We start from the raw sequence: 27,069 nt of genomic DNA on the forward strand, positions 1-27,069 counted from the left end.
GAAGAACAGGTCACTTCCACTAGAAGAATTGCAAACGTTAGACACAAACACACACACTCGCACACACACGCATAGCTGCGGACGGTGCAAACTACGTTGGCTCTGCGGTTTTGTTGAAGTCACAGTGAGTCACGGAAATGCCGATAAAGTGGTTTCAAGTGTGGTTACAGTTTTTCAAAACTTCACGCAGACAGCGATATGATAATGTAGAGCCGAAAGCAGTCGCGGTGCTGTTGAGGTTACACTTCCTAAGCAGGCACAACGACAGTGGTTTCTGTGCCCTGGTGAATGACTGACAGGCTGAGGTTGTAAGGCAAGGCAACTTTATTTCTACAGCACCTTTCAGCAACAAGGCAATTCAAAGTGCTTTACATGAAACATTAAAGAGCAATTAAAAACGGTCATGAAAATAAAACAGGCTAAAAAAGAATGTACAAATACAAGAATAAAAGTTACAGTGAGTAAGAAATGAATAATTATTCAATTTAATAGGTTGTAGGGATGGGTTTGGGAGGAGAGAGGCAGGGGTTTTATTTTTATTTTTGTTTAATTTCTTTAGAGTGTAACATATTCTAATAAAATAACATGTTCTAAGTACATAGGATAAATAGGTTTGACAACTGAAATAATTGTTTTGTAATTATAGAGGGAAAGTACCAAAAAAAAAGGTACCATTGGGTAACGGAACCGAATTTCAGGTATTCGGTATGTTGCATCTTCAAAAGTGACAGTGAATTTGAAACAGCACATTGTAATTTCTGCATCTATTATCAAAGTATTGATTAGTAATACAGTGGAAATTAGTAGAAATGTGAATATTTGGATAGCATGTTGATTTATGGTGTGTGCCCCTAAATTTTCTGGTTGCGCCCCTAAACTTTTCAGTTGGGGGCCACTGTGCTCCTAGTGAAAAAAGTTAGTCTGGAGCCCTGTTAGCGTTCTCAACCTGTCAACCCTGTAAACTTTGAGTCTGGGGAGGAGGAGGAGTCGGCTCTCTCCAGTATTCTGAATTTGGACTACAGTAACAATTTCAAACGCTAGCTGTCAGTATTACATATTGCATCTTTAACAAATAATTATTCCTCCCCTGTGTGGACGCGCAAGTGTTGTTTCAGAGTTACAGATCTTCCAAATCTTTTACTACAAACTGAACAACTAAATGATTTCTCCCCTGTGTGGACAATCAAGTGTCTTTCCAGACTTTGCTTCTGCGCAAATCTTTTCCTACAAACTGAACAACTAAATGGTTTTTCCCCTGTGTGGATTCTCATGTGTTTAACCAAATCGCTAGGCGTACAGAAACTTGCTTTACAAACTGAGCAGGTGTAACATTTTTCTTCTGAATGAAGTCTCATGTGAGTCGTTAAGGACTTCTTCAGAAGGTATCTTTTACCACAAACTGAGCAACTAAATGGTTTCCCTCCTGTTTGGACTCCAGAGTGTTTCTGTCGATGTGTCTTGTGGCCAAAGCTTCCAGCACATTCAGAGGAGCTAACTGATGTGTTTCCAGTATTACATTCCACATCACTTACAGCTACTTCATTGTTTTGCAGAGAGTTTAAACCTGACTGAGGTTCCCTAGTCTCCTCCCAGTCTACACTGTCATCAGTCTCAGATTCAGAGGAGTCTGAAGTCTTGTCATGAGTAGCTGGTTGTAAAGGACTATCTGGATCTGAGTTCCTGATTGGTTCTGGTCCTCCACAGTCCTCTCCATCAGCTTCTGTTCTCTCTGCCTCTCTGTTCGACTCAATTTGAGTCTGTGAGAACTGAGCTTTCTCTTCATCATCTTCTTCACTCTTCACAGGGACAGAAGTGAACGGGAACTTGATATCAGCCTCCTCCAGCCCTTGAAGCTGCTCTCCCTCCTGACTGGTCCAGAGTTCCTCCTGTTCCTCTTTAATGTGTGGGGGGGCTCTGGGTCCTCCTGGTCCAGACTGGAGCTCCACTCCTGCTGCTCACGGGGAACCTCTGCTTTCACCACTGACAGCTGCTGGACGTCTGAGGAGAATAAGGAAATACATGCACATGGAGAAAACTGTTAGAAAACTGTAATGTCATGTTGACGCTTATTCATTAACCGACACCAAAACTAGTTCCGATTGTAGACCATCTGGAAGTTATTTCACCAGTAAATTGCTGTTAAATGACAAAAACAGATGAGAAAAGAGTATTTTACGATCACTTTGAGCACACCATGAGGTTTACCAGTTTCAAGTAAACGCACCATTTAGTCCCATCTGTTGTTTTTCCGACAACACCAGTGGCCAATTGCTTGTTTGTGTCTTTTTTCTTTTTTTTTTTAAAGATTATTTTTTTGGGCTTTTCCGCCTTTAATTTTTGACAGGACAGCTAGGTGAGAAAGGGGAGAGAGAGGGGGGAAGACATGCAGGAAATTGTCACAGGTCGGATTCGAACCCTGGACCTCTGCATAAACCTCTCAATATATGTGCGCCTGCTCTACCCACTGATCCAACCTGGCCACTTGTTTGTGTCTTTAACTGCAGACTGTTTGATGTCCCGGTGTTGGATTCCTCTACAGTGAAATACAGTCACACTTTTACACCGTTAAGCTATCAGCATTTTAACCGTGTTTAATCCAGCTAACATTACTAGCTAACGGCAGGCTAACGTTATCTGGTGCCAAGTGTAACGTTAGTGTTAACTAGCGTGACATTCAGCGATGCTTCTGTTGCCTCTAACGTCTGTTTCGGAGCATCAGAGAGCAGTGCAGCCATTTAAGTGGCACCGAAATGAGGCTCCGAAATCTGCGTTGCTATTCCATCCAGTAGATACCGGTCACTTAGGCAACGGTGCTGTATTATCGGCTCTACGCCCCCAATACTCTGGTAACTCAACTACCAACTGCAGCTGAAGCGACAGAGCTGTAGCCGGCTCTATGAACCGCTTTTAACATGCGCCGTTCACATGAACAGAACATTGCATTGCCTCTATCTTTTCACAGCAACCCTCCATAGAGATTTATCAGCCTACTTTTAGACAGCGACAGTAAAAATGCATTTCACACTATTATCATGAACTTTGCAATTAATACATGGTTCACAATGCATTCCAAACCACGAACGTTGATCCGTACGGACCACGGATCAATTATGGTCCGATACAACACTAGTTCAACATTAAGCATTGCCCGATGGCCTAGGGCTGCAAGATTATGGCCAAAATGATAATCACGATTATTTTGATGAATATTGAGATCACAATTAATTATCACGATTATTTGTTGATTTTAACCCAAACTAATTTTATTGTCACATAGGCTAATTGTAACTGCTTTCACATCCATATTGTGCTACATTCCTCCTTTGTTGAAGGATACTATGAAGGAGTATGCCATTTCAGCTGTTGTGCGACCGCTTTCCACACATGCGCGTTTGCTGTGAAAAGATACAGACAATGCAATTTTCTGTTCACGTTAACAGCGCATGTGGTGCCCAGTATCTACCGGACAAGATAGCAACGTGGATTTCGGTGCCTCATTACGGTGCCACTTTAATGTCTGCGTTGCGCTCTGATGCTCCAAAACAGACGTTAGAGGCACCAGAATCATCGCTGCATGTCACGCTAACAACACGTTACACAGCAGGTAACGTTAGCCTACCATTAGCTACAGTAGTAACTGGATTAAACACGGCTAAAATGCTGACAGCTGGTAAACCTTGGGACCGACTTATGACCGACTGCTATCTGTTGTGGAATTTTCCTCATGTTACTCTCTGTCCTCTGTGACTGTCTACATCTAAACTAAGCTGCCCGGTGCAGGGAACAACTCTGATTGGCTCATGGAGGCACGTGATCAGACAGTGATTTACGGAGCTCTGAAAAAAAAAAAAAAAAAAAAAACGTTGATAGGGAGCGTTCTATGAACGGAATGACGCATTTTAAATATCGCTTGCTCACGTGAATTTGATCGTGGGAAGCCTTTCAAATGTTAAAAATCCACGAAGCACATTTACATGTGTTTAAGAAATGTAGTTAGTCCGTCTGTGGTGTTTAATCTACTATGGTAATTAGTAACGTTACCCTAAATGACGACGCAGTAGCGGAAATTAGGGGTGCACCGATCCGATATTAAGATCGGATATCGGCCCCGATATTGACAAAATAGCTGGATCGGGGATCGGAAAAATTAACAGATCCACGGGTTGTTTTTTTCTCCGTTGCAGCACCAGGACCCCTGTTAACTGCGCACCCTTCTCACTCATGGTAGTAACTTTATAACACAACAATTAATAACCCACAACTAACTCTCTTTAGCAGGATAAAACAGCACACAACAATTTGTGACTTAAACAATTTCTAACACTAATAATTTTACATTTACAAATGTACACCGCCGAAAGGCATGTTGGGTAACATTACAGCTGCTAGCTAGCCAGGTAGCATAACTAAGCTGGGAGAGGCTCCGGTCGCTACTGCACATTCAATAACAGAGTAGAAAGTTAGAGGAGATACACCAGAACAACGTATGCTCAAGAGAGGAGCCGTCTGCCTGGGGGATTGTGCTTTTATTTTTCTAATCTGGAAATAACAACTTGTTTGCTAACATTAGCTAAGGTACTAAGGGGGTATGACTGTTGATGGTAATTGTTGATTTTGTTTAGATGGGCCAAATTGTAATTATATATGTGATTATACGTAGGACTGTTTAGCTAAAGCTATGCCATAGCAACTCCAAACATCCTGGGCTGCAGCCGTCTAAAGCCAGAGAAATTAAAACTCTGTTCTTTTGTTCATTAAAGCGAAAAATACAATGTTTTATGACAATAAAGAGACGTGGTGTACTTCGTAGGTTGTGAACCTGCGTATCTGGGTCACATAACCGTGATATATAACAAAAGATGTATCCTGGGACTAGGGCTGTCAAAATTGCTCAAAAATGACGTTCGAATATTCCCTCTAAAAAAACACATAATATTCGAACTATTCGAACATCTGGTTGCGCATGCGCATTTTGTCAATGACGCGCATTACGTCAATAACAGGACAAATTAATACAAAGAGACATAACTTCTGGTATAGGTAGTCTATTTAAGTTTAAACATATTTGACAACGTATTAACTACACAAAAACAAGTAAATCAAATGATGGCCAAGACCGCAGACCTCACGCTCGCTCGCTCATTCGAGCACTTTCTCTCTCTCGCCCTCACGCTCTCTGCGCAATGTGCGGCTGTGCGCATAACGGTTTAAAATGAACAATAAACACATTTTGTGTGCTGATCAAGAGTTTTGTGCAAGCAATTTAAGGTCGCGACTATTGTGCCAAATATAGCAGGCTTCATTCAGTGATTGAAACAAATATTATTAACATTAATTGAAGTTTCACAGTAGCCTATATAGAACCGACATTCAACGCTCCGAGCGAGCTGTGCTGTGGTAAACATGGAGCTTTTCCTTGACGTGAAACGGTAAATAATCAAACCAGTGGAAGCAGTGCATTTAACCTTTATTCATGCATATCTATTCAGTTGTAGCATAGGGATACGGTACCTCGGTTCCATTGCTTGACAGAACTCCCTGAAGCCTGCCCCATCCACGACACTGATTGGTCTCATGTCCTTACAAATGAACGAAATTAATTTCTCCGTTATGGCCTCTTGTCGTGTTGCAGACAAAGAGCTTGTGGCAGGCGGTGCAAAATACGTGTCAAGACGTGACTGTTTAGCTGGAGTTCCACACATTATGCCATGCTCATTTGGGTGCACATTTTCGAGATGTGACCTCATGTTGCTAGTGGTCGAATGGTACGCTAACTGTATTTTACAAAGCTTGCATACAACTTTATCTCGCGGCTCAACTATTTTACCTCCTACCGACCCAAATCCAAAGTACTTCCAGACATGGCTTTTTAGATTTTAGGGGGTTAAAATCGCTTTCTCTGATGCGGTCGAGTTTGGCTCTGCACTTTCTGCCATCTTCCATGCAAGACAAGTCAACTTTCAGCAGTGACGCTGTGCCAGACAGTGCGACTCCTGTGACCTGTCCCTGAACCCTCAGGCGCGCTAGCACGCCCACTCGCAAAGCAGACAGCCAGACAGCCTCTGCTACCGCGAGCGGTTTTTTCCACTTTTTTTTTTTTAATTCGAATATTAATTTTCACCTTCGAAATTCGTTTTCGTTTTTAATTTGTTTGAAGAAGTAATAAATAAATAAAATAATTTCACTAAAAGAGGCAATTATTTTTGAGACAATTAATTGTCCAGCATAATTTGAAATTGTTACAGGCCTAGTTGGGCAGTAGCGTTACTACAGCGTTGCTGTTTTTTAATCAAATAGCTTGTCAGTATCTTAAGTTAGCTTTTTTACAATATTTATTGAGTGCGGTAGCGTCCAAGCAAACCAGCGTACATTTTCCCAGCTTCTTGCTGCATCACTGCTTCCACGGCCAAACACAGACGTGTATCGTAACATAGATGTTTAAAAAATAGCCTTGATGTAGTAAACTGATGTAACGTTAGGTAATTGCTTGGTACATTTATTTGGGGGCTAACGTTAGCATCAGTGTAGTAAAGCTTCATTTACTGTTGAATAACTGGTAGCGTTAGCTTAGCTCACTAAACTTCCAATAGCTTGCCAAACACTGGTGTTGGGGAAATCCTCCGTGTGTCCCTAAAAAGGGTACCAAAACCACCAATTATTCTTCCCCGCGTATTCTTAAATTGGTTTTACACCGATCCTACACAATAATCAATGAGATGATAGTACTATTTTGAACGAGTATGTTGGGTTTTTTTAAGATTATTTTTTGGGCTTTTTAGGCCTTTATTGACAGGACACCTGAAGAAATGAAAGGGGAGAGAGAGGGAATGACATGCAGCAACGGGCCGCAGGTCGGAGTCGAACCCGGGCCCGCTGCGTCGAGGAGTAAACCCCTATATATGGGCCTGCTCTACCAACTGAGCTATCCAAGCGCCCCGAACGAATATGTTTTGATAAGTCAAGCATGAGAGCTACAGACACAGATCTGCAGATATGTGGGATCACAAAGCAGAGACTTAGTTTCCCTAGCAACAGACAAATAGTCGTTGCCGGTCCACGTATCTTTTCCGCCGAGTGAGCCCCATTCTATCCATTCCCTAAACTCTTATACCCCTCCTTATGTTGAAAGTTTCTAATTTATTAAATAATTGCTTAAAGCCCAACCCGCCTCCAGCGGTGTTCACACCTTGTTTAAACAAAGGACAGTTTTTAAATAGTTTGAGCAGACGGTTTTGGGTCTATGCAAATCTACTCAGATAGTCTTTTGAGTGAATATCTTCTCAGCTTCTTTATTCTGTTGCTTCCTGTAACTTTGTATAAAACCCTGACTAGAAACACATTCTGGAGATGATCCTACACTCTAAGAAATACCTGTGTAATAACAGAAGCATGTCTGTATATTTTAAAAGAAACTGTCCATATAGAATTTTAGAAAGAACGTTTTTTTTCTCGAGTTTCTTGTCACTTTTTCCAACATTTTGGTCGAAGTTTTTGTCGTTTTTTTTTGTTTTTTTTACCTTTGTGACACTTTTTCCAATGGTTTTTTTTTTTTCAAATGTTCTGTTGTATAACTGTAGATAAACAAGATGTGGCAAAATTCCAGGTAATGAAGCGGCCAGAACCTTTTCTTTTATGTTAAATACGGATGTATTTCTTAGAGTGTACAGCTTCCTGTGAACTTCTGTCTCCACTGCGCAGTGAATAAAACTCATCTGAACCAGCCACTGGTTTGGACCTGAGAGAACTTTTTCTTCCACACCGACAAGCAGGCAACACTGTCCCAGTTTACACGTCCGGGAGGCTAGGACAGCTGTTGACTTTTACTGGTCGCGCCACCAAAATGTTCGGTGCGTTGTCGTGGACACCAGCATCCACTTTTCTGGAACCACTTGGGCGACCGACATAAGTCCGCACCGGACTGATAAAAAAAGTTAATAAAAAGGTGCAGCAGCTCACCTGAGGGCTCAGGCGAGGTCTGGCAGTAGCTGTTGGTGTAGAAGGGTGAGGGAGGCGGGACTTCAGAGAGGCCGCCCAGCGATTGGGTGAACCGCTCTGTCGATTGGCAGATCTCAGAACAAATCTCCTCCTGGATGAGCAGCGTCGGGGCCGGGGCCGGGGCCACTTTGTCGGGAGGGGGCGGGATCTCAGTGTGGTCTGAAAGAGAGAAACATACATTTATATTTCTGTATTTTCAGTAACACAGAGCATCAGCATGTTAGTTTTTTGCTCTTTTTGTTGTTCTGTGAGTCATGAGGGGCTTCACCGCTGCAAGACATCCTCTTACACAAACAACATTATAGGTCGATTTAAAACTCCCAGCGGTTTAGTCATGTGACCGTTCTATTTAAAGCATTTAACCAAAGTTTTGTGTTGGAGTTTGTAACATTCCAAAATCTTAATTTTGACTTAAATTAATTGTTTGAGTTGATTCTTAGCAAGAAACCCTTTGTTCTTTCACAAATATGTGCTCATTCATGTGTAATTACTTCCACCAACTAATCAAAGTATTCTCATACGTGTAGAATCTGCCATTCAGAATCATTCAGAATACATATGAGCGACTTGCTCGAATGACGGCCCCCATGTTGCGCCTCAATCTTTAAAATGTATCAGTCAAAGAGGGAAATACCTCCGCCTTTTGCACTTTTAAACTCAGTGGCACAGTGACAAATGCCAGGGAAGGGGAGAATATAACGGAATCGCCAAGGAAATTAAAAAGAGAATTAAAATGACAACGCAACAGGCAAAGCAACAAGACCAAAGTTAATATTGGAGTGGCTTTTCCAAGATGGAAAGAGCTCATAAGGAGCAAGGATTTTAAAAGGGACACCGAAGTTGCCTGCTTTCTTCTGAAAAGGTAATGCTGCCTATTTGTGTAAATTTGAAGTTTTATAGTTGCTTGGCTAACCATAGCATGGTTGTGCATATCGCTAGAACGACGTCTAGGATACTTTTCCTCGCGTCAATGATGAAAAAGGATTGTCAACCTTGTAACATAATCGTAATCATGTGTGTTGTGATTTCCCTGGCAGACAACTTAGGTAATGTGCAGCTCTAACACAGACTTGCTACAGCTAGAACAGCTGCTTGTAAACAATGGAGATACTAAGAGCTAATTTTGGTGTCACTGACATAGTTTATACTGCTCAGTGTGTGTGTGTGTGTGTGTGTGTGTATATATGTGTGTGTGTGTGTGTGTGTGTGTGTGTGTGTGTAAGTAGGCAGACACAGGCAGGCCAGATGAAGCCCTGGATGTGGAAATGAATGTGATTTGGCCTACTGATGTCTCATAGCAGACAGAAAATTCATTGGACACAACTAACTTTTAAATAAAAGCATATGGACTTTTCTGGAAAAAATATTTCCACACAATTTTTTTATATGTGTGTTGTATACGTTACAGAGTTTATTTGGGTTTCCCCTGAATGTCAAGACTTGGAATAACACTTCAAAATCCAAAAGTCGTCTTTATTATTGTGTGATTTGAATACACTTCTGTGAGATTCAATCTCTGTTTAGTTTTTTTCTTTTGCCTTTGTAGTTGTTTTACAATGTAAACATCCATGTGAAGAGATGATAGAGAGATGATCTTATGGAAAGTACCCCATGCCAATCTCTAGGTATGGTGAAGGGGATGTGATGATGTGGGGCTATTTTAATTCCAAAGGCCAAGGGAACTTTATCAGGATGCATAGTATCCTGGATCCATGAAATAACTGGCCTTTAAAAATAAAAATCTGCCTGCCTCTATGGGAATTTAACATAGGGGTGTCTATACTTATGCCCCCTGTATTTTAAGGAAGAACATTTATTTATTTAAGATACATTATTCATTCACAAAGAAAACTGGTGTTCTCAAAGGCTGGATTTTTCCTATTTTTTTCAATTAAGGCATTAAGATCAATTTACAAAAGATGATTTTTTTTATTCCTCTTTTTAGTCAACTTTAGCATGGGTTCCTATACTCATGAGCAGCACTGTATATAACAGTATAACAGTCACAGGGGACATTTTAATACTTCAGGTATATTTTTCTGATTAGTTACAAAGGTTTACTTTAGTAACATTTATGATGCAGGACTTTAACTTGTAACCAGTGGTGGAAGAAGTATTAAGATCCTTAACTGAAGTAAAAGTGCTAATATATTTTATACCACACTGTGAAAATACTGCACTCCACTGGAGCATTTCGTCAGAAATAAATCACTTTATAAAAGAGTGTTAGAACATGGTTTACTCAACCAGAATGACCAACAGTTCAGGAGACAAGAACCCTAAAAGTTGACCCATATCGGTCTGATGTCAGTATAACCAGAGTGTGAATAAAGAGAAGAAGTTAAGGTAACAAACCTGCTCTGTGGAACCGAAGCTGAGGGTTGTAAACAGCGTCCAGTAGCTCCCGTTGTCGCTCGTTCTCCTCTTTTGAACTACAAAGTTCCTCCTCGTACTCTGCTATCGTTCTTTCAAACAGCCCAAATATCTCTTCAGCAGCCGCAGTTAGTCGCTGCTCCACCAACGCTCTCAGCATCTGGACTTTAGACATTTTCACACAATGACGGAAACCGACTCCGCTGTTTCTACTCACGTTAGGTGCCATATTTCTCAAAGAATAACATCCGGTTGTGCTGCAACTTGGTGGTTAACCTTCAAAATAAAAGTTCTTAAGCTTGACCTTCTTCTTCTTCTTCTTTTTGTTTCCGGCAGACTAGACGCATCTATGGCGTATTGCTGCCCTCCGCTGTTCACCAATCGCTATTCACAACTTGATTAAAAGTAATTATCTATATATTTTTATATACTCCAATATGTCGCAAGTACTCCATCAGTTTCTTCAATTTGTTCCAACTGTCCAAATTCAATAAAGTGCATAAAGTAAAAACAATTTCTCCAGTTGCACCCAGTTCTCTGAACAGTTTCTTCCTCTGAGGAGAGTACTTCCTGCACTGCACTAATACATGCTTCACTGTTTCCTTGTCTCCACATTCACACTTTCCATCAGGATGTTTACTAATCAGAGCCCGCCCACTCCTCAACCCACAATGCCCAAGCCTCAATCTGGATAAAACTACTGCATCTCTTCTCTTACATCTATAAGCACATCTTTCTTTCTCTACCATTCTTTGTACTGAATAATAAGTTCTCCCCTTCCTTTCACAATCCCATGAATTTTGCCACATTTCTTTTACTGACCTATTAATTATTTCTGCGTAATCTGGTGACCCATACTGCACATTGATTTGAACTCTTTCCTCCTGCACTGCTTTCTTTGCCACCTCATCTGCCTCCTCATTACCCTCCACACCCATGTGCGCCGGAACCCACATAAACCCCACCTCATACCCTGCTTTATGAATTCTATACAACACTTGCATAATTTCAACAAGCAAATCAGGTCTGGACTTAGATTTGGTACCTTTAATTGTAATTAGGGATGCAGCTGAATCACTACATATGACAGATGTTCCTGTTTGTTATCTTCAACCCACCTTACTGCCCATAGAACTGCCACCAACTCTGCAGTAAATACTGATAAGTGATCTGGAATCCTACAGCCTTTTTTATAACCTATTTCAGGTATACTAATACCAAAAGCCACTTTACCGCTCTCAGGATCCTTCGACCCGTCAGTATAAATTTGTAGGTAGCCTCCCCACATTTGACACTGACGGGCTTTTATCTCCTCCACTACCCCCTCTGACATCTTTCTTTTGCTTGTTTTCAAAAAATATAAATCAACAATGGGATCTGGAATCAACCACAAAGATACATCTGAACGACATATTGGTGGACACACATTCAAATTCACAATACCAATTTCATCTGCCATAGATTTAAGTGTTTCTGTAAAGTTTGTTTTGACCAATCTTGCTGTTCCCATAAACTCCCAATGCTGATTCAACAGTTTTTTTGTTGGTAATTTCCCAGTCTGTCCTTTTAGTTTCATTAAATACTTCAACCCCAGTTTATGTCTTCTTATATCTAACGGCATCTCCCCTGTTTCTATTAATAGCGCTGGTATTGGAGTTGTACGAAACGGGCTTTTGCTTGGACTATATCAAGTTGACTAATCACTGAAGGGGCTGCTGACCCATATACCATACAACCATAATCAATAGTTGATCTTATCATTGCTCTGTATATCATCATCATAGAATCACTATCAGCCCCCCAATCAGACCCAGCCACACACCTTAGAACATTAATTATTTTCCCACATTTAGACGAAACCATCTCAATATGTTTCCTCCATGTCAGTCTTTCATCTAACCACATCCCCAAAAATTTAAAATTTTTAACTCTTTCAATAGTTGTATTATATATTTGTAACAGCCGGGTTGGCATTTTCTTCTTATGTCCAAATACCATGTATTTTGTTTTTTCTATTGATATTTTAAAATCCCAATCATTAGCCCATTCAGATACCCTCTCCAAAGCAGTTTGAGTTTGACCAAAAATATAGGAAAGGTTCCTCCCTCGCTTCCAGAGGGCCCCATCATCTGCAAACAATGAAAACCGAAATTCTTTCCCCACTCTGCTAAACATACCATTAACTAGTATATTAAAAAGAACCGGACTTATAACGCTACCTTGAGGGGTTCCATTCTCTATCTCAACCTCCTCTGATAATTCACTTCCCACCCTTACCTGAATTATCCTATTACTTAAAAAATTCTTTATCCAATTAAACATTCTTCCTCTGATTCCCGTATCATAAAGTGTAATGAGCAATCCCTCCTTCCAAAGCATATCATAAGCTTTTTCAATGTCCAAAAACACTGCAACAACGGCTTCTTTATTTGCGATGGCTTTTTTAATGTCAGTATCTAAATCTAAAACAGCATCCATTGTTGACCGCCCCTGCCTAAATCCACTCTGATATTCCACAAAATATCCACTTTTCTCCAGTTTATCCACAAGTCTATCTGTTATCATGCGCTCCATAATCTTACATAAAACAGAGGTCAATGCAATTGGTCTATAAGAACTTGGGTTATCTGTTTTTTTCCCTGGTTTTACAATTGGAATAATTACAGCATGTTTCCACTCTTTAGGAAGACAACCACTCTCCCATACATTATTAATTAGGGCAAGAACTTCTTCTCCTAACAAATCTCCAGAATTTTTAAATAATTGATATCCCAACCCATCTCTGCCAGGCGAGGTATCTTTACCCTGAGCAAGAACTTTCTTTAGCTCATCTATTGAAAAAAATACATTAATATCATCAGAATTATCACAATCAATTAGCAATTTAGCCATATTAATTCTTGATATTTGACACCTCCTTCTCCTGCTTACATCATCTACATTTTTGGAGCTGTGTACTTTTTGGAATTGCTTGACCAACATACTAGCTTTCCCTTTATTATTTACAGCTTCATCTCCATCACAGTGGAGGACAGGAATTTCTGTCTGCTGAAAGATACCTGTCATTCTATGAACTAGATTCCAAATCTTTTTTAAGGGCGTATCCGGTCCTAACTTATTACAGAAAGCCTTCCAACTTTGCTTCTTTGCTTCCTTAATTACATGTCTAGCCTTAGCTCTAAGCCTCTTATATTCAACAGCACAATTCTCTAATAGGTGTTTCCGTAAGTTTTTATATGCCCTATTCCTATCTCGGACCGCCGAATTACATTCATCAGTCCACCACGGAACCATTGCTCCTCTTACTGGAACTTTTTTCTTAGGGATACTCTTAACTGCCGCAACCCACAACACTTCACTAAGAGACCTATTCCACTCATCTACTCCTTTTTCACTATCTATTCTTGACAATCCCATATTGACTCGATCCTCAAACTTGATCCAATTAGCTCTTTTATAATTAAGCCGCAGGGAGCACTGAACTGGCTCCTCAATCAGACACCTACTGAATTTACTAATTATTGGCACATGGTCACTTCCCACTGTATAAAGATCCATTGTTTCCCACCTACTGATCGATGCTAACTCTGCTGATGCAATTGTAATATCTATGGAAGATGTCATTGACCGACTTGTACTAAACCATGTAGGACGACCATCATTTAACACAATTAAATTATTTTTATCTATAAAATCTTCTACAATTTGACCATTTCTGTCTCTCTTCTCACCTCCCCACAGTTCATTATGAGCATTAAAATCCCCAACCCGAATCCCCGGTACACTAATTTTATCTACAATTTCCTGAAAGTGACTCTCTTCTAGCTTAATGCACGGATTATATAAATTCACAATAGAGATTTTCCCTCGATCAGTCCAAACTTCTGTAATGACATACTCTAACACTGTTTTTATTTCAATTCTTCTATACTGAATCCCATTTCTAATAAATGTAGCACAACCCCCTCCTGATGTATTTTCCCTATCTTTCCTTTCACATTTGTACCCTGGTATTATAAAATCTAATCTCGGATTAAACCAAGTTTCCTCAATACAAATAATTTCTGTTTTTTCTCCAAGACAATCTATCAAGTGTTTAAACTCTTGCCCATTCGCAATAAGACTCCTAGCATTCCACTGCATTATGTAAAACATAATACAAAGGACACTAATCACCATCATATTCATCATGTCTGCTATCCATTTCCTCTTCCTCACTGTCGTCCAACTCTATGTGTTGACTCCCATTTGGTATTTGATCTGCACTGTCCTGAGTATAAGTAAATTCCCATAATTCCTTTGGATTGATCCCCTTGAATCCTAAAAGTTTTTCTGCAGTGGAAGCAATTTCACGTGCCACATCTGACTTTTTGTTTGCCACCATTTTAACTCTCCACATTGCTTTAAGCTTGACCTACAAACAACGTGACCTAATGTTAGCAGCAACGGTTAAAATATAATTCATGGTAAAATCAGACTAAAAAATAACCTATACATTGCATAAAAGCTATTTTTAAATGTAGATTTGTGTAGCATAACAGAAGTACAGGATTCAAGGATTAAACTTAAACATGAAAATACTGCCTACATATTAAGTTAAGGTATCAGTAATATTAATCCAATAATATACTAAACTGTATGAAATAACATTCAGAGGCGACATTCTGCTGCAGAAGCATCATAAACTGGATAAAAGTGTCGCAACTTTTATTCTGAAGAAGTGGTACCGGAAGTACTTTTACTTACCGTGGCTAACTTGAGCAGTGCAACGGAAGTTAACGTAGCATGCCAGCTGGACAGAGCCTGAACTCGGCCACACAGCGCTAGTAAGAGAGACGAAATGTTTCATGGACCCACAATGTCCAGATAAACCTGTCTAAATGGACTCTGTGCTGTTCCCTTTATTTGAACCTCGGAATCATCTCCTGGTGTCCTACGAAGCTAATGAAGTTAGCTTGCTAGCTGGGAGTACATGGACCTGAACGTAAATACACAGCGCACTTCAAAGTAAGCAAACGGATTTTAACGTTTCCTCCAGTCTGTCTGGAGGAAACGTTGCTGTGATTTAGCGAGTAGAAATGTCTAAACTTGAGTTCAGTTCAAAAGAGAATCACCAACAACAGAAACTACTGGACGCTGTTTTAAACCCTGAAGTCCGGTTACACAGAGCAGGTTGGTACAGCTTCATTGTTATATATTTAATCTGCTGGGAAACCAGTATTCACAACCGATACTGAAGTAAATGTACAAATGAAACTGTTAGTGTAGGCCTATGTATATTCAGGAAATGTAGTTAAGTTATTAAAGGTATAAATATGCCCCCTGTGACAAACATTCTCTGGTTTCAGCTCATCCCTCTATCAGTGAATCTCCTAAACTCAGGACATACGGAGGGTGTTATGTCTGTTACTGCACTTTAATTAGAGCTGTGTAACCATTCCAAATTAGAGCTGTCAATCTTCCTCTATAATACCATTCTTTCATCTATCTATCATTTTATCAATCATTCTTTTTAATATTCGAATAATATTCTATTATTCAATGTTCAATTGGAGCCTGTAAAATAATATGTACTACACTACTCAGGCTCATGCATTGTCGATGGCAGTACAAGCATGTGGTTGTTGTTACACATTCCGTCCACTAGAGGGGCTTCCAACATTAGCCTGGCCTTGAGGGGACCTGCACGCAACTTTGTTTACATTCATTTTCCACCACGCACACAGCGACAAACACAAATCAACAGAGAACTCTGTAACGAAACATTATCAACATGTGTAGTGAAGCAGCTTTATTGTAAAGGCTAACAGTGCTCGGTTAGCACAATTACATCATGTTTGAAAGCCGAAAAGTTTTGTCATAAACTAGCTAGGTGAGTAACAATGATGCTAACGGCATTAATAACTAAGCCAAACGGTGCTGTCACTACTATTTTAGTGATTTAAAAGCAACCTGTTTCTTGCAGATTTTCACGTTACTTAGAATACAGCTATTAAAAGGTAATATATGAAGTAGAAGCTAACTCTGACAACTGTAGTGCAGCTAACATTACTTTTAGCTGCCTTCATGAAGCTCCCAGCTACGCTAACGTTACTTTACCTCGTGACGCAGTTAGAAAACAATAACGCACTTTGGCTCGGTGGAAGTCGATTTTGATTTCATGTTAAAACTATTTCCCTTCCTTCTTACGATTTCCAGCTGCAGCCTGTCACTCCCCTGTGTACTAGGTACGTAACGTTAGCTCCATAATGTTGTACTAACGTTAGTTCTGTAATGTTGTACTAATGTTAGTTCTGTAATGTTGTGCTAACGTTACTCCGTATGTACCGTTAGCTCCGTAATGTTGTACTAACGTTATCTTAGACCTTACAATGCCTTGTTTCTCACTCCCGCTAAGTTATTGTTCATAAGACGTGACATGAGTGACACATGCGGGTAGGCCAAGGCGAGAAGAGGGAGATTAGCTAACGTTAGCCAACATATTTATAAAAAAAAGTCACATTCAAATAGTTATTTAAGCATTCGAATAGTATTGATTTTTTTTTTTTTTTTACTATTCAAATTATATTCGAATTTCGGCATTGGTTCCAACAGCCCTATTCCAAATGTTTCTGTACAATGGACTCAGCAATCATTGCGATTAGCAATAGAATTGTCTTTCAGGCAAATAAAAAAAATATGTTTTTCACATTTTCAAGTAGATTGTATTTTTGAATGAATCCCAGGATACATCTTTTGTAGGGCTGCATTATGATTATGGCCAAAATGATAATCACGATTATTTTGATCAATATTGAGATCACGATTATTTGTTGACTTTAATCAAAACAAATTGTAATGTCACATAGGCTAATTATAACTGTTTTCACATCCATATTGTGCTACATTCCTCCTTTGTTGAAGGATACTATGAAGGAGTATGCCATTTCAGCTGTTGTGCGACCGCTTTACACACAGGCGCATGGATTGGATGATTGAAGTTTGAAGAAACAAGACATTGGCATTTTAACAACAAATTATTTTATTCATTTCACAAACAGTAGCGTGTGGAAGAACCATACACAGCCACAACAGCCTGGCACCTCCTCCTCATGCTGGTCACCAGCCTGGTCACACACTGCTGTGGGATGGCATCCCATTCTTCTACCAGCATTTGTCGCAAGTCAGCCAACGTGGTTGTGTTGGTCACTCTGGCACGAACAGCACGCCTAAGCTGATCCCACAAGTGCTCAATGGGGTTGAGGTCAGGACTGCTAGCAGGCCATTCCATCCTCTCCACTCCCACATTCTGGAGGTAGTCTCTGATAAACCCCACCCTGTGGGGGCGAGCGTTGTCATCTTGGAGAATAGAGTTCGGTCCTAGACTGTGGAGATATGGGATTGCCACTGGTTGCAGAATCTCATCTCTATATCTCTGATTGGCAGCACCTGGGGGTACCAGAAGCTCAAAACAAGTGTCAATAGCAATAACAAAATAACCTGTTTGACATTGGCAGAGAAGATTTGGCAAATTTTTCATGGGCGCAACCCACATACTCAGTGCTGCTGCTCATCCCACAAATGCATGTTCCTTACAAATGGGGCACCATTTGTTACCACAGAGAAATAATCTACCAAACACAAATGTCCTTACTTTTTGTGCTAAGTTTACGTAACCAACTTCTTGTACTTATTTTTTTATAAGCTTAAGAACTTTTATTTTGAAGGCGTCAGGAAGTATCACGTGATATCAGGTCTCGCGATGTAATTGCTTTAGGCACTGCACACATACACGCCCCCATCCAGGAACCGGCTAACAAGGTAGCGATGGAGTTTTTCACACTATCGTCATGGCTGAGCCAGCAAAAAAGAAGCAGAAAGCTAGCACAGCATTGTCGGAGAAACAGAGAAAGAGGAAACGGCAGACAGACCGAGCAAGTTTTTACACAGTGTTGCCAAATATCTATTCCAAAGCTGTAGGGGGAGCTCTATAGAGAAACCTGTGAGAAAACAGCGAAGAAATTGTCGAAACTCCCTTTAACTTCTTCTCTCTGTTCACACTCTGGTTATACTGTCATCAGACCGATATGGGATATTCAATAGCGTCGAGATAGAAAAGTGGCTGATGGTACAGCAGCATAAACCGATCCACCGGCGGCACTGGCCGCTCACAACACCGACCTGTGCCGGTTGTGTACCGTTTAACAGCAGGTGGAAGTGGTGATGTTAGGCAACGGTCAGTCAACTCTACCCGACCTAAACAACGGCATGTTCACTGCAAACTCACGGTCCTCTCTTTCCGATTTACAGCCCCCTCTATTGGCTTCAAATAACTCACCGTTGTCGGCTACAGCCGCTGAACTGGCTACACGTTGTAAACAGCCGTGGCCCGCTTGCCTGGTCCTCGGGTAACGGTAGCCATTAGCAAGGTTAGCATGGCGGCGTTAGCCACGGTTAGCCAGGACCTGTCGGGATCACTTTACTGGCAGTGTCTCAATTGTTTTTGCGAGTAACCAACTCGGGTACTCTAACTATATAATTCCATGTGAGTACACAAATGTTGAAATGACATAAAATGCCCGTCCCTAGTAGCCGTGATAAATTAGCCTGAAGCTAATACCTTTAACAGGAGGAAATTATCCAACTTGGCGTCCTTTTGGGCTCTAAGCTGTCTCCATCTTTCAAATACATCTCCATTATTTACGGGGTTTGTAAACGTCTCTGGTCACGCAACTGTTAGAAACACTGTTGTTGTTTTTGCACAGTACCTTTTGAAAAGATGCCTATAAGTCTGGGGACACTTAGTTGTTGCATTATGACCATTCATTGCACTTTATTATGTTGTTCTATGCTCTATTGCACATGTTTTGTATGTCTTGTTATGACATTTTGATATTTTTCAAATATTTTAATAAAGAAGTTCATGTTTCAAGTTAAAATACATGGAATCAAAAGGAAAAGAGCGTGAGTTGTTTAAAACGATTAATCACTTAATATAAATATGTGGGAGAGTTTCTGTGTCCCACTGTGGCTCCTGAGTTAATTTTCATGAATACAGATGTTTCAAAAATAGTTTTTGAATCAATTCTGTGATGTTGACGTGTAAATGGCGGAGTAATATTTTAAATGATAAGCCAGGTGTGCTCAAATGGCTCTGGGTGTGCTGTCATGCCAGACTGATCTCATGAAGTGGCGTATGTATGACACGCCAATTCGTACGCCATTATTGGCGTGTTATCAAGACGCATACTCGGTTTTTAGCCTGTTTATCAACGCCGTTTGGCCTCCATTGACTTACATTACATTGCGATTGCATGTGAATTGATGCCGTAGCGAGTTGTATGAAAGGGCAAAAATCCACGTAGGGAGGTTAGTCGGGGTGGAGGATGGGATCGTGTCCTGCGTGTGATGTTTCCTTCGTGTCCCGCGTGTGATGTTTCCTTTCCACGTTTGTTCTTTTCCTAAACCCAACTGTAGCCTCGTGATAACACGTAGCGTCACAGTAACACGTAGCGGTAACACGTAGCGATAACACGTAGCGTCACAGTAACACGTAGCGATAACATGCCACGTGGCTACACTGTGACGTTGCAGACTGCCATCCACTGTATACAGCATAGACATACAAGCGGATAGCTCAAAATGCGTAGGAAAGTGGCGTGTATGTTTACGCCAAGTCATGATGTCATGTTGGTCATGCTGATTTGAGCATGTTCTACATGTCTAGTTGCCCATTCAGAGTGCCTTTTCAAGGCTACTTGAGTACTTTTTGATTTTGAGGATACACAAGGACTAAAAGGATATTAATAAGCTATTAAGTTAGTTAATAATCTTATTAATGACTCAATATTTTTTTCCAACATTTTTGGGTCTTAAACTATATTTGTTGGTGGTCTTAAAAAGGTCTTTAAAAACATTAAATTTGACTTTATGTCTACACTTGTCTGTACTATGAACTTTACATACTCTTACTGCTTTATAATTGTATGTAGTATAATGTGGCAGCCTGTATGTCCAAGACAAATTCCCTCGAGACAAATAAATAAAGTAATCTTGATCTTGAAGTTATTTCCCTCAGGTAAAATGCATAGCACAGCTATGAACATAAAACCATAAAACCTGTGCATCTATTTCCTTTTTCTCCTCAGACGTCCAGCAGCTGTCAGTGGTGAAAGCAGAGGTTCCCCGTGAGCAGCAGGAGTGGAGCTCCAGTCTGGACCAGGAGGACCCAGAGCCCCCACACATTAAAGAGGAACAGGAGGAACTCTGGACCAGTCAGGAGGGAGAGCAGCTTCAAGGGCTGGAGGAGGCTGATATCAAGTTCCCGTTCACTTCTGTCCCTGTGAAGAGTGAAGAAGATGATGAAGAGAAAGCTCAGTCCTCACAGACTCAAACTGAGTCGAACAGAGAGGCAGAGAGAACAGAAGCTGATGGAGAGGACTGTGGAGGACCAGAACCAATCAGGAACTCAGATCCAGATAGTCCTTTACAACCAGCTACTCATGACAAGACTTCAGACTCTGAATCTGAGACTGATGACAGTGTAGACTGGGAGGAGACTAGGGAACCTCAGTCAATTTTAAACCCTCTGCAAAACAATGAAGTAGCTGTAAGTGATGTGGAATGTAATACTGGAAACACATCAGTTAGCTCCTCTGAATGTGCTGGAAGCTTTGGCCACAAGAAACATCGACACAAACACTCTGGAGTCCAAACAGGAGGGAAACCATTTAGTTGCTCAGTTTGTGGTAAAAGATACCTTCTGAAGAAGTCCTTAACGACTCACATGAGACTTCATTCAGAAGAAAAATGTTACACCTGCTCAGTTTGTAAAGCAAGTTTCTGTACGCCTAGCGATTTGGTTAAACACATGAGAATCCACACAGGGGAAAAACCATTTAGTTGCTCATTTTGTAGTAAAAGATTCACACAACAGGGAAATCTGAAACAACACTTAACTGTCCACATGGGGGAGAAGCCATTTAGTTGTTCAGTTTGTAGTAAAAGTTTTGCACTAAAGGGAAATCTGAAACAACACTTAACTGTCCACACGGGGGAGAAACCATTTAGTTGTTCAGTTTGTGACAGAAGATTCTCTCGGCTCAATCATGTCAAAAGTCACAAGTGTGTTGGTGAGAGGTGCTCGCTGAGACAATTAGTCAAGTACTGAGTTCAAGTCTTTGTTCAACACTAATCAGCTATAAACTGTCAGACTTATCCTCTCTAGGTTCACTGTACCGTGGACGGTAGGGGTGGGAATCACCAGAGGTCTCACGCTACGATATCATCACGATACAATATTATTGCGATTTTAAACATATTGCAATATTCTGTGATATATTGCAATTTATTACCTTTTTTCCAACTTCAAATGATGTCCCCAAAAGTAAACTTTGTCAACATCTGTTTTATCTAAAAAGATATATATTTCTCTGTTTGTTCATCTCACTTCAATTGTATTGCTGCAAAATGGGATTGTCAAGCAGACAGACTGACCAACACATATATAATAAAAGCTCAATACTTGTCGCCTGTGTATCGATACAGTATTGCCACGGAAAATATTGCGATATTATGCTGTATCGATTTTTTTCCCCCCACCCCTTGTGGACGGCACACTTTGTGGCTGTGGCGTCGCTGTAACGTTGCTGTAACCTCCACTCATAAACATTTTTATAACTTTAAAGCATTAAATCTTCAAAATGTACAGCCATGCGACAACAATTGAAAGCTTAGCCTCTCATGATTCAATTAAGCCCACACACAAAGCATTAGATGATTTATAGCAGTTATACAACTGTTATAAATAGTGCTGTCAGTTAAACGTGTTATTAACGGCGTTAACGCAAACACATTTTAACGGTGTCAATTTTTTTATTGCGTGATTAACGTTCTTTTTGGCCTAGCAAACTACATGCTGCAACAACTAGTAACACACAGGATCTAGCTAGACCGGAAACAAAACAACAGGCACGCTGCACACACTTGTTTGGGCTTGCGAGCCGGCCAAAGAGTAGTACATACCTGCAAACTAGTCGCTTTTCGGCGAAAATCACCGTTTTGAATGGGGTCCGAGACGCGGTGCTAATACGGCACCGGTTTCTTAACAACCGTTATCTACCGGACTGAATAGCAACGCGTATTTCGGTGCCACTGAAATGCCTGCGCTTCTCTCTGATGTTCCAACAACGGACGTTAGAGGGAACTGAAAACATCGCCGCACGGGACGCTAGTCAACACTACACTTAGCAGCAGCTAACGTTAACCTACTGTTAGCTAGCAGCTGGAGTAAACACGGTTAAAATACTGACAGCTAAATGGTGTAAAAGTGTGTCTGTATTTCACTGTAGAGGATTCTAACACCAGACTGTAGCTGCCGTTATCTGAAAAACACTCGCCTCATGGTGCTTTCAAAGTTATTGTAAAATACCCTTTATATATATATATATATATATATCAATCTTTCGGTTCAGGCACCATTTTTAAAAGTATCGTATCATGTTGATAAGAGCATTAAAATGAGAAAAAATAATGGGACATTTGCTCGGACCAGTTAGATTTAAATGCTACAAGACCTTTTTAGCCAATGAGCAGACAATTCAATAGACACCAAACTTGACACTGAAATTTTAACCCTGTGATGGCTGTAGCTGTGTCAAAACAAAAACAGGGCCTCCTATAAGCATATCACACCCTGTGCAATTTATAATTACTTATTTCTATATATTTATGTAAATAGTTATTTCAAGTTTATGTGTGATTGATGTGGGTGTGTTTGTGTATTTGAGGAGTGTTTTTTGTAATTTATTAGCTTTTTTCTTTGCACTTTGAAACTTTGATTGAAATAAGAAAAACGGACAGACATATCTGGAGAAAACAATTCATATAAAATCCATTTTTGAGTCTTTTGGCTTCTGGAGTAAGCTGAGACATGTTGCTATGGCCTTGTGTATTTTAATAATTTTACAGATGTATGACTTGGACAGAAATAAAAAAAACTCCATTCTAGCCTCTGTAACTCTGTGTCAGTAAGACCTAGAATCACCCTGACACTTAACAAACACTTGAGAGTGTTACCTTTACAATGATGTCAGGCACAGCCATGAGTGTCAAAGTATATGGGAGCTGTACCACTTTTAATTTGGGTATGACGTTTAGACCAAAAAGCATGGAATTTCAAGTTTCTTAAGAGGTTAAGGCTGCTACAGACCTTAAAATAAGCTTTTTTCAGCTAAAATGAATACACAATCATTGTAATTCAGTTATGTCTTTGTTTTGTTTTCTAGCATACAGCTCTATGGCAACAGCAGTTAGGAAACTCAAGCAAAGTATTCAACCTTGTTACTATTGGAGGAGGGGTGGGGGTGATGCGTGATCACAGAAGGCTTCTAATCTGTTCAATTTCTGTTGGATAACAAGGAAACAGTTGTAAAGCTCAGCCAACTGCAGTTAAAGGTTGTACTTCAATATTTGCCACAGTTTTGGTAACTAAGCACTGTGTTTCTTAGGAATTGTAATACTTTTTTTGTATACATTTATTTGAATAAATCAGTGTTTGAATTTGAATTTCTTTACATCTGTTTCCCTAAAGAAAGTGGTGGTTAGTAATGAGTTACATTTACATTTGTCTGTCATCTCAGTTATAACTTTCTCTGTTTGTTCAGAGAGAACCCACTGATGCATCCCTTTGTCTTTGAGTCACGATTGGCTGTTTGCTCAATGACTTGATCACATGCGGTGCCGGCAAAACCATGACTTTGATGTCTTTGTGCCACAAAGTCACCTGAAAGAAGCTGCTGGTGTGCTGAAGGGTGTGTGTCTTCCAGGTTGGTCATTTCAGCCCAATATGCCGTCAAATACCTGGCGTAATTTACTTTGTCACAAGCAAAAAACCAGGGCAGCATACTTTGCACTGTGGACAAATGGAGAGCCCAGTTCCCCTCTCTTGTTGCCCTGATGAAAAGAAGCAAGTCTTCCATCATGTCAAGGTATGTGCTCCAAAATGCGAATGTGTGGTTACAGTTGTTTTTCACCACAAATTCTTCATCACCTTGCAGTAACTGCTGAAATGTGTCTGATGTTAGCATGACCTTGGACTCCTCACTGGGAAAATACTCCTGCAGATCTGTTGCCACTTTTAAAGCAGCTGCATTTTGTTCTTGTGTGAATGTGTCCAAGTATGCCCACCAGCACAGTTTCTGGAGTGCTTCCATCAGGAGTTTGTGAGCCCGTATGCTCCTGTTATAGTGATGGCCGGAGATCTCTCCATCGATTGAGCCTGCGGCCACCAGGTCAGACTCAATCAAGATGTCCTGAAAGCCAGCATCACCATACAACTTTCCTATACATGACAGATATGCCATTGATGTGTGGAACTCTCCCATCCTCACTACAATTCTCTCAGAGTAAGAATTTCTTTGCCAATGGATCTCTTGGGCCTTGGCATATATGGCTTGATCCATAACTAAAACAACTTATTTTTGTTCCAAGCTGTCAGCAATGGCAGTGGAGCGGCTCAGGATGGTGTAGACAGTGTTGAGATCAGTCGGGCTGGCGTCAATTGCTGGTAGGTAGCCGACATATGTAGATGGTAGGACTGTGTCTTCAACATGATATTAAACTCTGTCCATCCAGGAAGGACTTTGCCCTGGGCCTCAGGTACTTTCAGTAAAAAGAATGCAGCATCAATTCTTCTACCAGTAGTTTCGGCATATCTGTATTGGTCCTACTGGAGCTCGATCTTCAATGCAAAATTCTGTGGACCAGACTGCTTTCCTCTTGTGTAAGTTGAAAGATTCAGTGGAGGAGGATGAACAGACCGCTCTCGTGTTCTCTGTCTGGGTAATGTGTCTGGTAAGGATGCTGTATAACTGTTTATGGCCCTCTGAATTATTATACCATTGGTGTTATGTGTTGTCCCTTTACCTGAAAGAGTCTCCTCTCCAAAGTCATCATCCCAGGCACTTCAGCACTGACATTTTCAGGGATGTATATTCTCCTCTCTCCATTTGTAGGTGAGCAAGGGCAGTTAATGCTGAAGGACCTGGGAATTGGATGAGCAGTGACCCAGACCATTATCGTGAGCTTAGAATTATAAGGTTCTATCTCCGTTTAGGGTAGGTCTGAGATATTGAGCATCAAAGTTTTTACATCCCAGCTGGCAAAACTGTTATGTAGTATAATCTACTATTATAGCTCAACAAGACCATCACCCTACGGGTACTTTAAGGATAGAATATCAAAATCCTGGCACATTTGGAAATGGGATTTTTTAAGATGGCCCAAATGGAGATAGAACCTTATAATTCTGAGAGCTCTGATTCTGTTTGGAATTATAAGGTTCTATCTCCACTTTTACAAATAAAACCCCACATTTCAAAGAATAAATTTATATAACCATTGATTTTAATCAATTTATATATTTATAATACAAGCACACAGCTTGTAGTATATAATATAATATATAATAGTATAGTATACATCAAAGCCAAGCAAGTTTGTAAGAAAAAATGTTATTTTTATTAGAGTTGAGCCGGATACTCGGATAAAGCACTTTTGCCGAGTACGAGTATTATACGAGTAATACGAGTCAATATCTGTGCTCGGATTGAATAAAAATCCTCATTGGGTAGCTGACTGTGTCTGCGTTCTGTGATAGGCTAGTCGTTACAGCGCCCCTCCCCTACACACATACAGATTTATTGTGTTGCTGTGTCCCGCTCTGCTCACTCACACAGAACAGCTCTCTCTCTCTGTCTCTCCCTCAGTCACTCACTCAGGTTCGCGGGTCTTTTCCGTTAACGTTTAGGGTTTCTTCAGCTTCAGGTTTGTTTTTTACTTTGGTTTGTAGTACTTACTTATTAACCAGTAGAGTTCTGGTAAACGTGGGGTTTGTTCAGACGTGGTGCTTGGTAGAATGCGACTTGCGTTGCGTCTCTGCCTGTCGGAGATTTTTTTTCTTTTTTAAACCGTCAGCTGGCTCTAAACAGATCTGAAAAACGGCGTCGGACTATTTGATCCGTAGAACACAGTCCCCCCCGCCCACCTCTCTCTCTTTCTCTCTCTCTCTTTCTCTCTCTCTCTGTCTTACTCACTCACACACACTCACACACACACACATACCTGGTGTGGAAATAATAATAAAAAAAAAAAGAACAAAAAATAAATAAATCACACTGATCATAAAAAAATTAAAAGTTAAAAAAAGAAAGTTATGTTGAGTATAAAAACTCTTGTTCATTACATTTTACTTCATAATTGCAACCGCATGTGTTGTATTCATTGTTCTTGTTCTGTAGTTTGTTTGTTATCGTGATCAAGACCATTGATCTGAAGCTCAATGCTGATGCTGTCATGTAAATAGTTTTCTAATCAGCAATAAATATAACAATTTCTGATCAACCCATATCAATTGCATGCTTAAAATAACATACCGTTATTAGCCCCGCCCACTTCAAGACAAACCGACACACTTCCGGGTTAAAGAACATGGACATGGAAAAATTACAGCTAAACAAAAAATGTTTTCTTCACATACTACACCCCACTCCTCTGTACTGTAAAAACATTTAGGAAGCATCTTACATACATTAAAAATGGTTCATTTAGTAGATTAAAACATACAAAATATTGTGTAACATCATGAAAGTTATGTTTTCATCCCTTTCCACCCCCACCCCCTCTGTGCTCTGAAACATTTTAAAAACAGTGTTCATTTATTTC

At 40.3% G+C, this 27,069-nt stretch overlaps 1 protein-coding gene and 1 pseudogene across 2 annotated transcripts; one reads left to right on the top strand and one right to left on the bottom strand.

The window, feature by feature from the left end:
- Positions 1 to 958: 958 nt before the first annotated feature.
- Positions 959 to 26,456, bottom strand: LOC118494999 (annotated as a pseudogene).
- On the top strand, positions 15,138 to 21,603 carry LOC116057095 (zinc finger protein 425-like). Of its 2 annotated transcripts, XM_036001033.1 has the most exons (3): positions 15,138 to 15,540; positions 20,496 to 21,333; positions 21,418 to 21,603. In XM_036001033.1, the coding sequence occupies exons 1-3, from the start codon at positions 15,447 to 15,449 to the stop codon at positions 21,515 to 21,517; spliced, it is 1,032 nt and encodes a 343-aa protein (XP_035856926.1). In that variant the 5' UTR covers positions 15,138 to 15,446; the 3' UTR covers positions 21,518 to 21,603. The 2 variants fall into 2 exon arrangements, with proteins under 2 accessions (XP_035856926.1, XP_031165360.1); XM_031309500.2 differs by having other exon boundaries at positions 15,140 to 15,540; positions 20,496 to 21,599.
- Positions 26,457 to 27,069: the final 613 nt, after the last annotated feature.

Source organism: Sander lucioperca, chromosome 5, assembly GCF_008315115.2.
Source record: "Sander lucioperca isolate FBNREF2018 chromosome 5, SLUC_FBN_1.2, whole genome shotgun sequence".
In the NCBI taxonomy this organism is placed as follows: domain Eukaryota; kingdom Metazoa; phylum Chordata; class Actinopteri; order Perciformes; family Percidae; genus Sander; species Sander lucioperca.

Excerpts from the sequence above, each read along its gene's own strand:
- LOC116057095 (XM_031309500.2), top strand. The coding sequence starts at position 15,447 with ATGTCTAAACTTGAGTTCAGTTCAAAAGAGAATCACCAACAACAGAAA. Across the intron at positions 15,541-20,495 it reads AGTCCGGTTACACAGAGCAG|ACGTCCAGCAGCTGTCAGTG; the intron begins GTTGGTACAGCT and ends TTTTCTCCTCAG.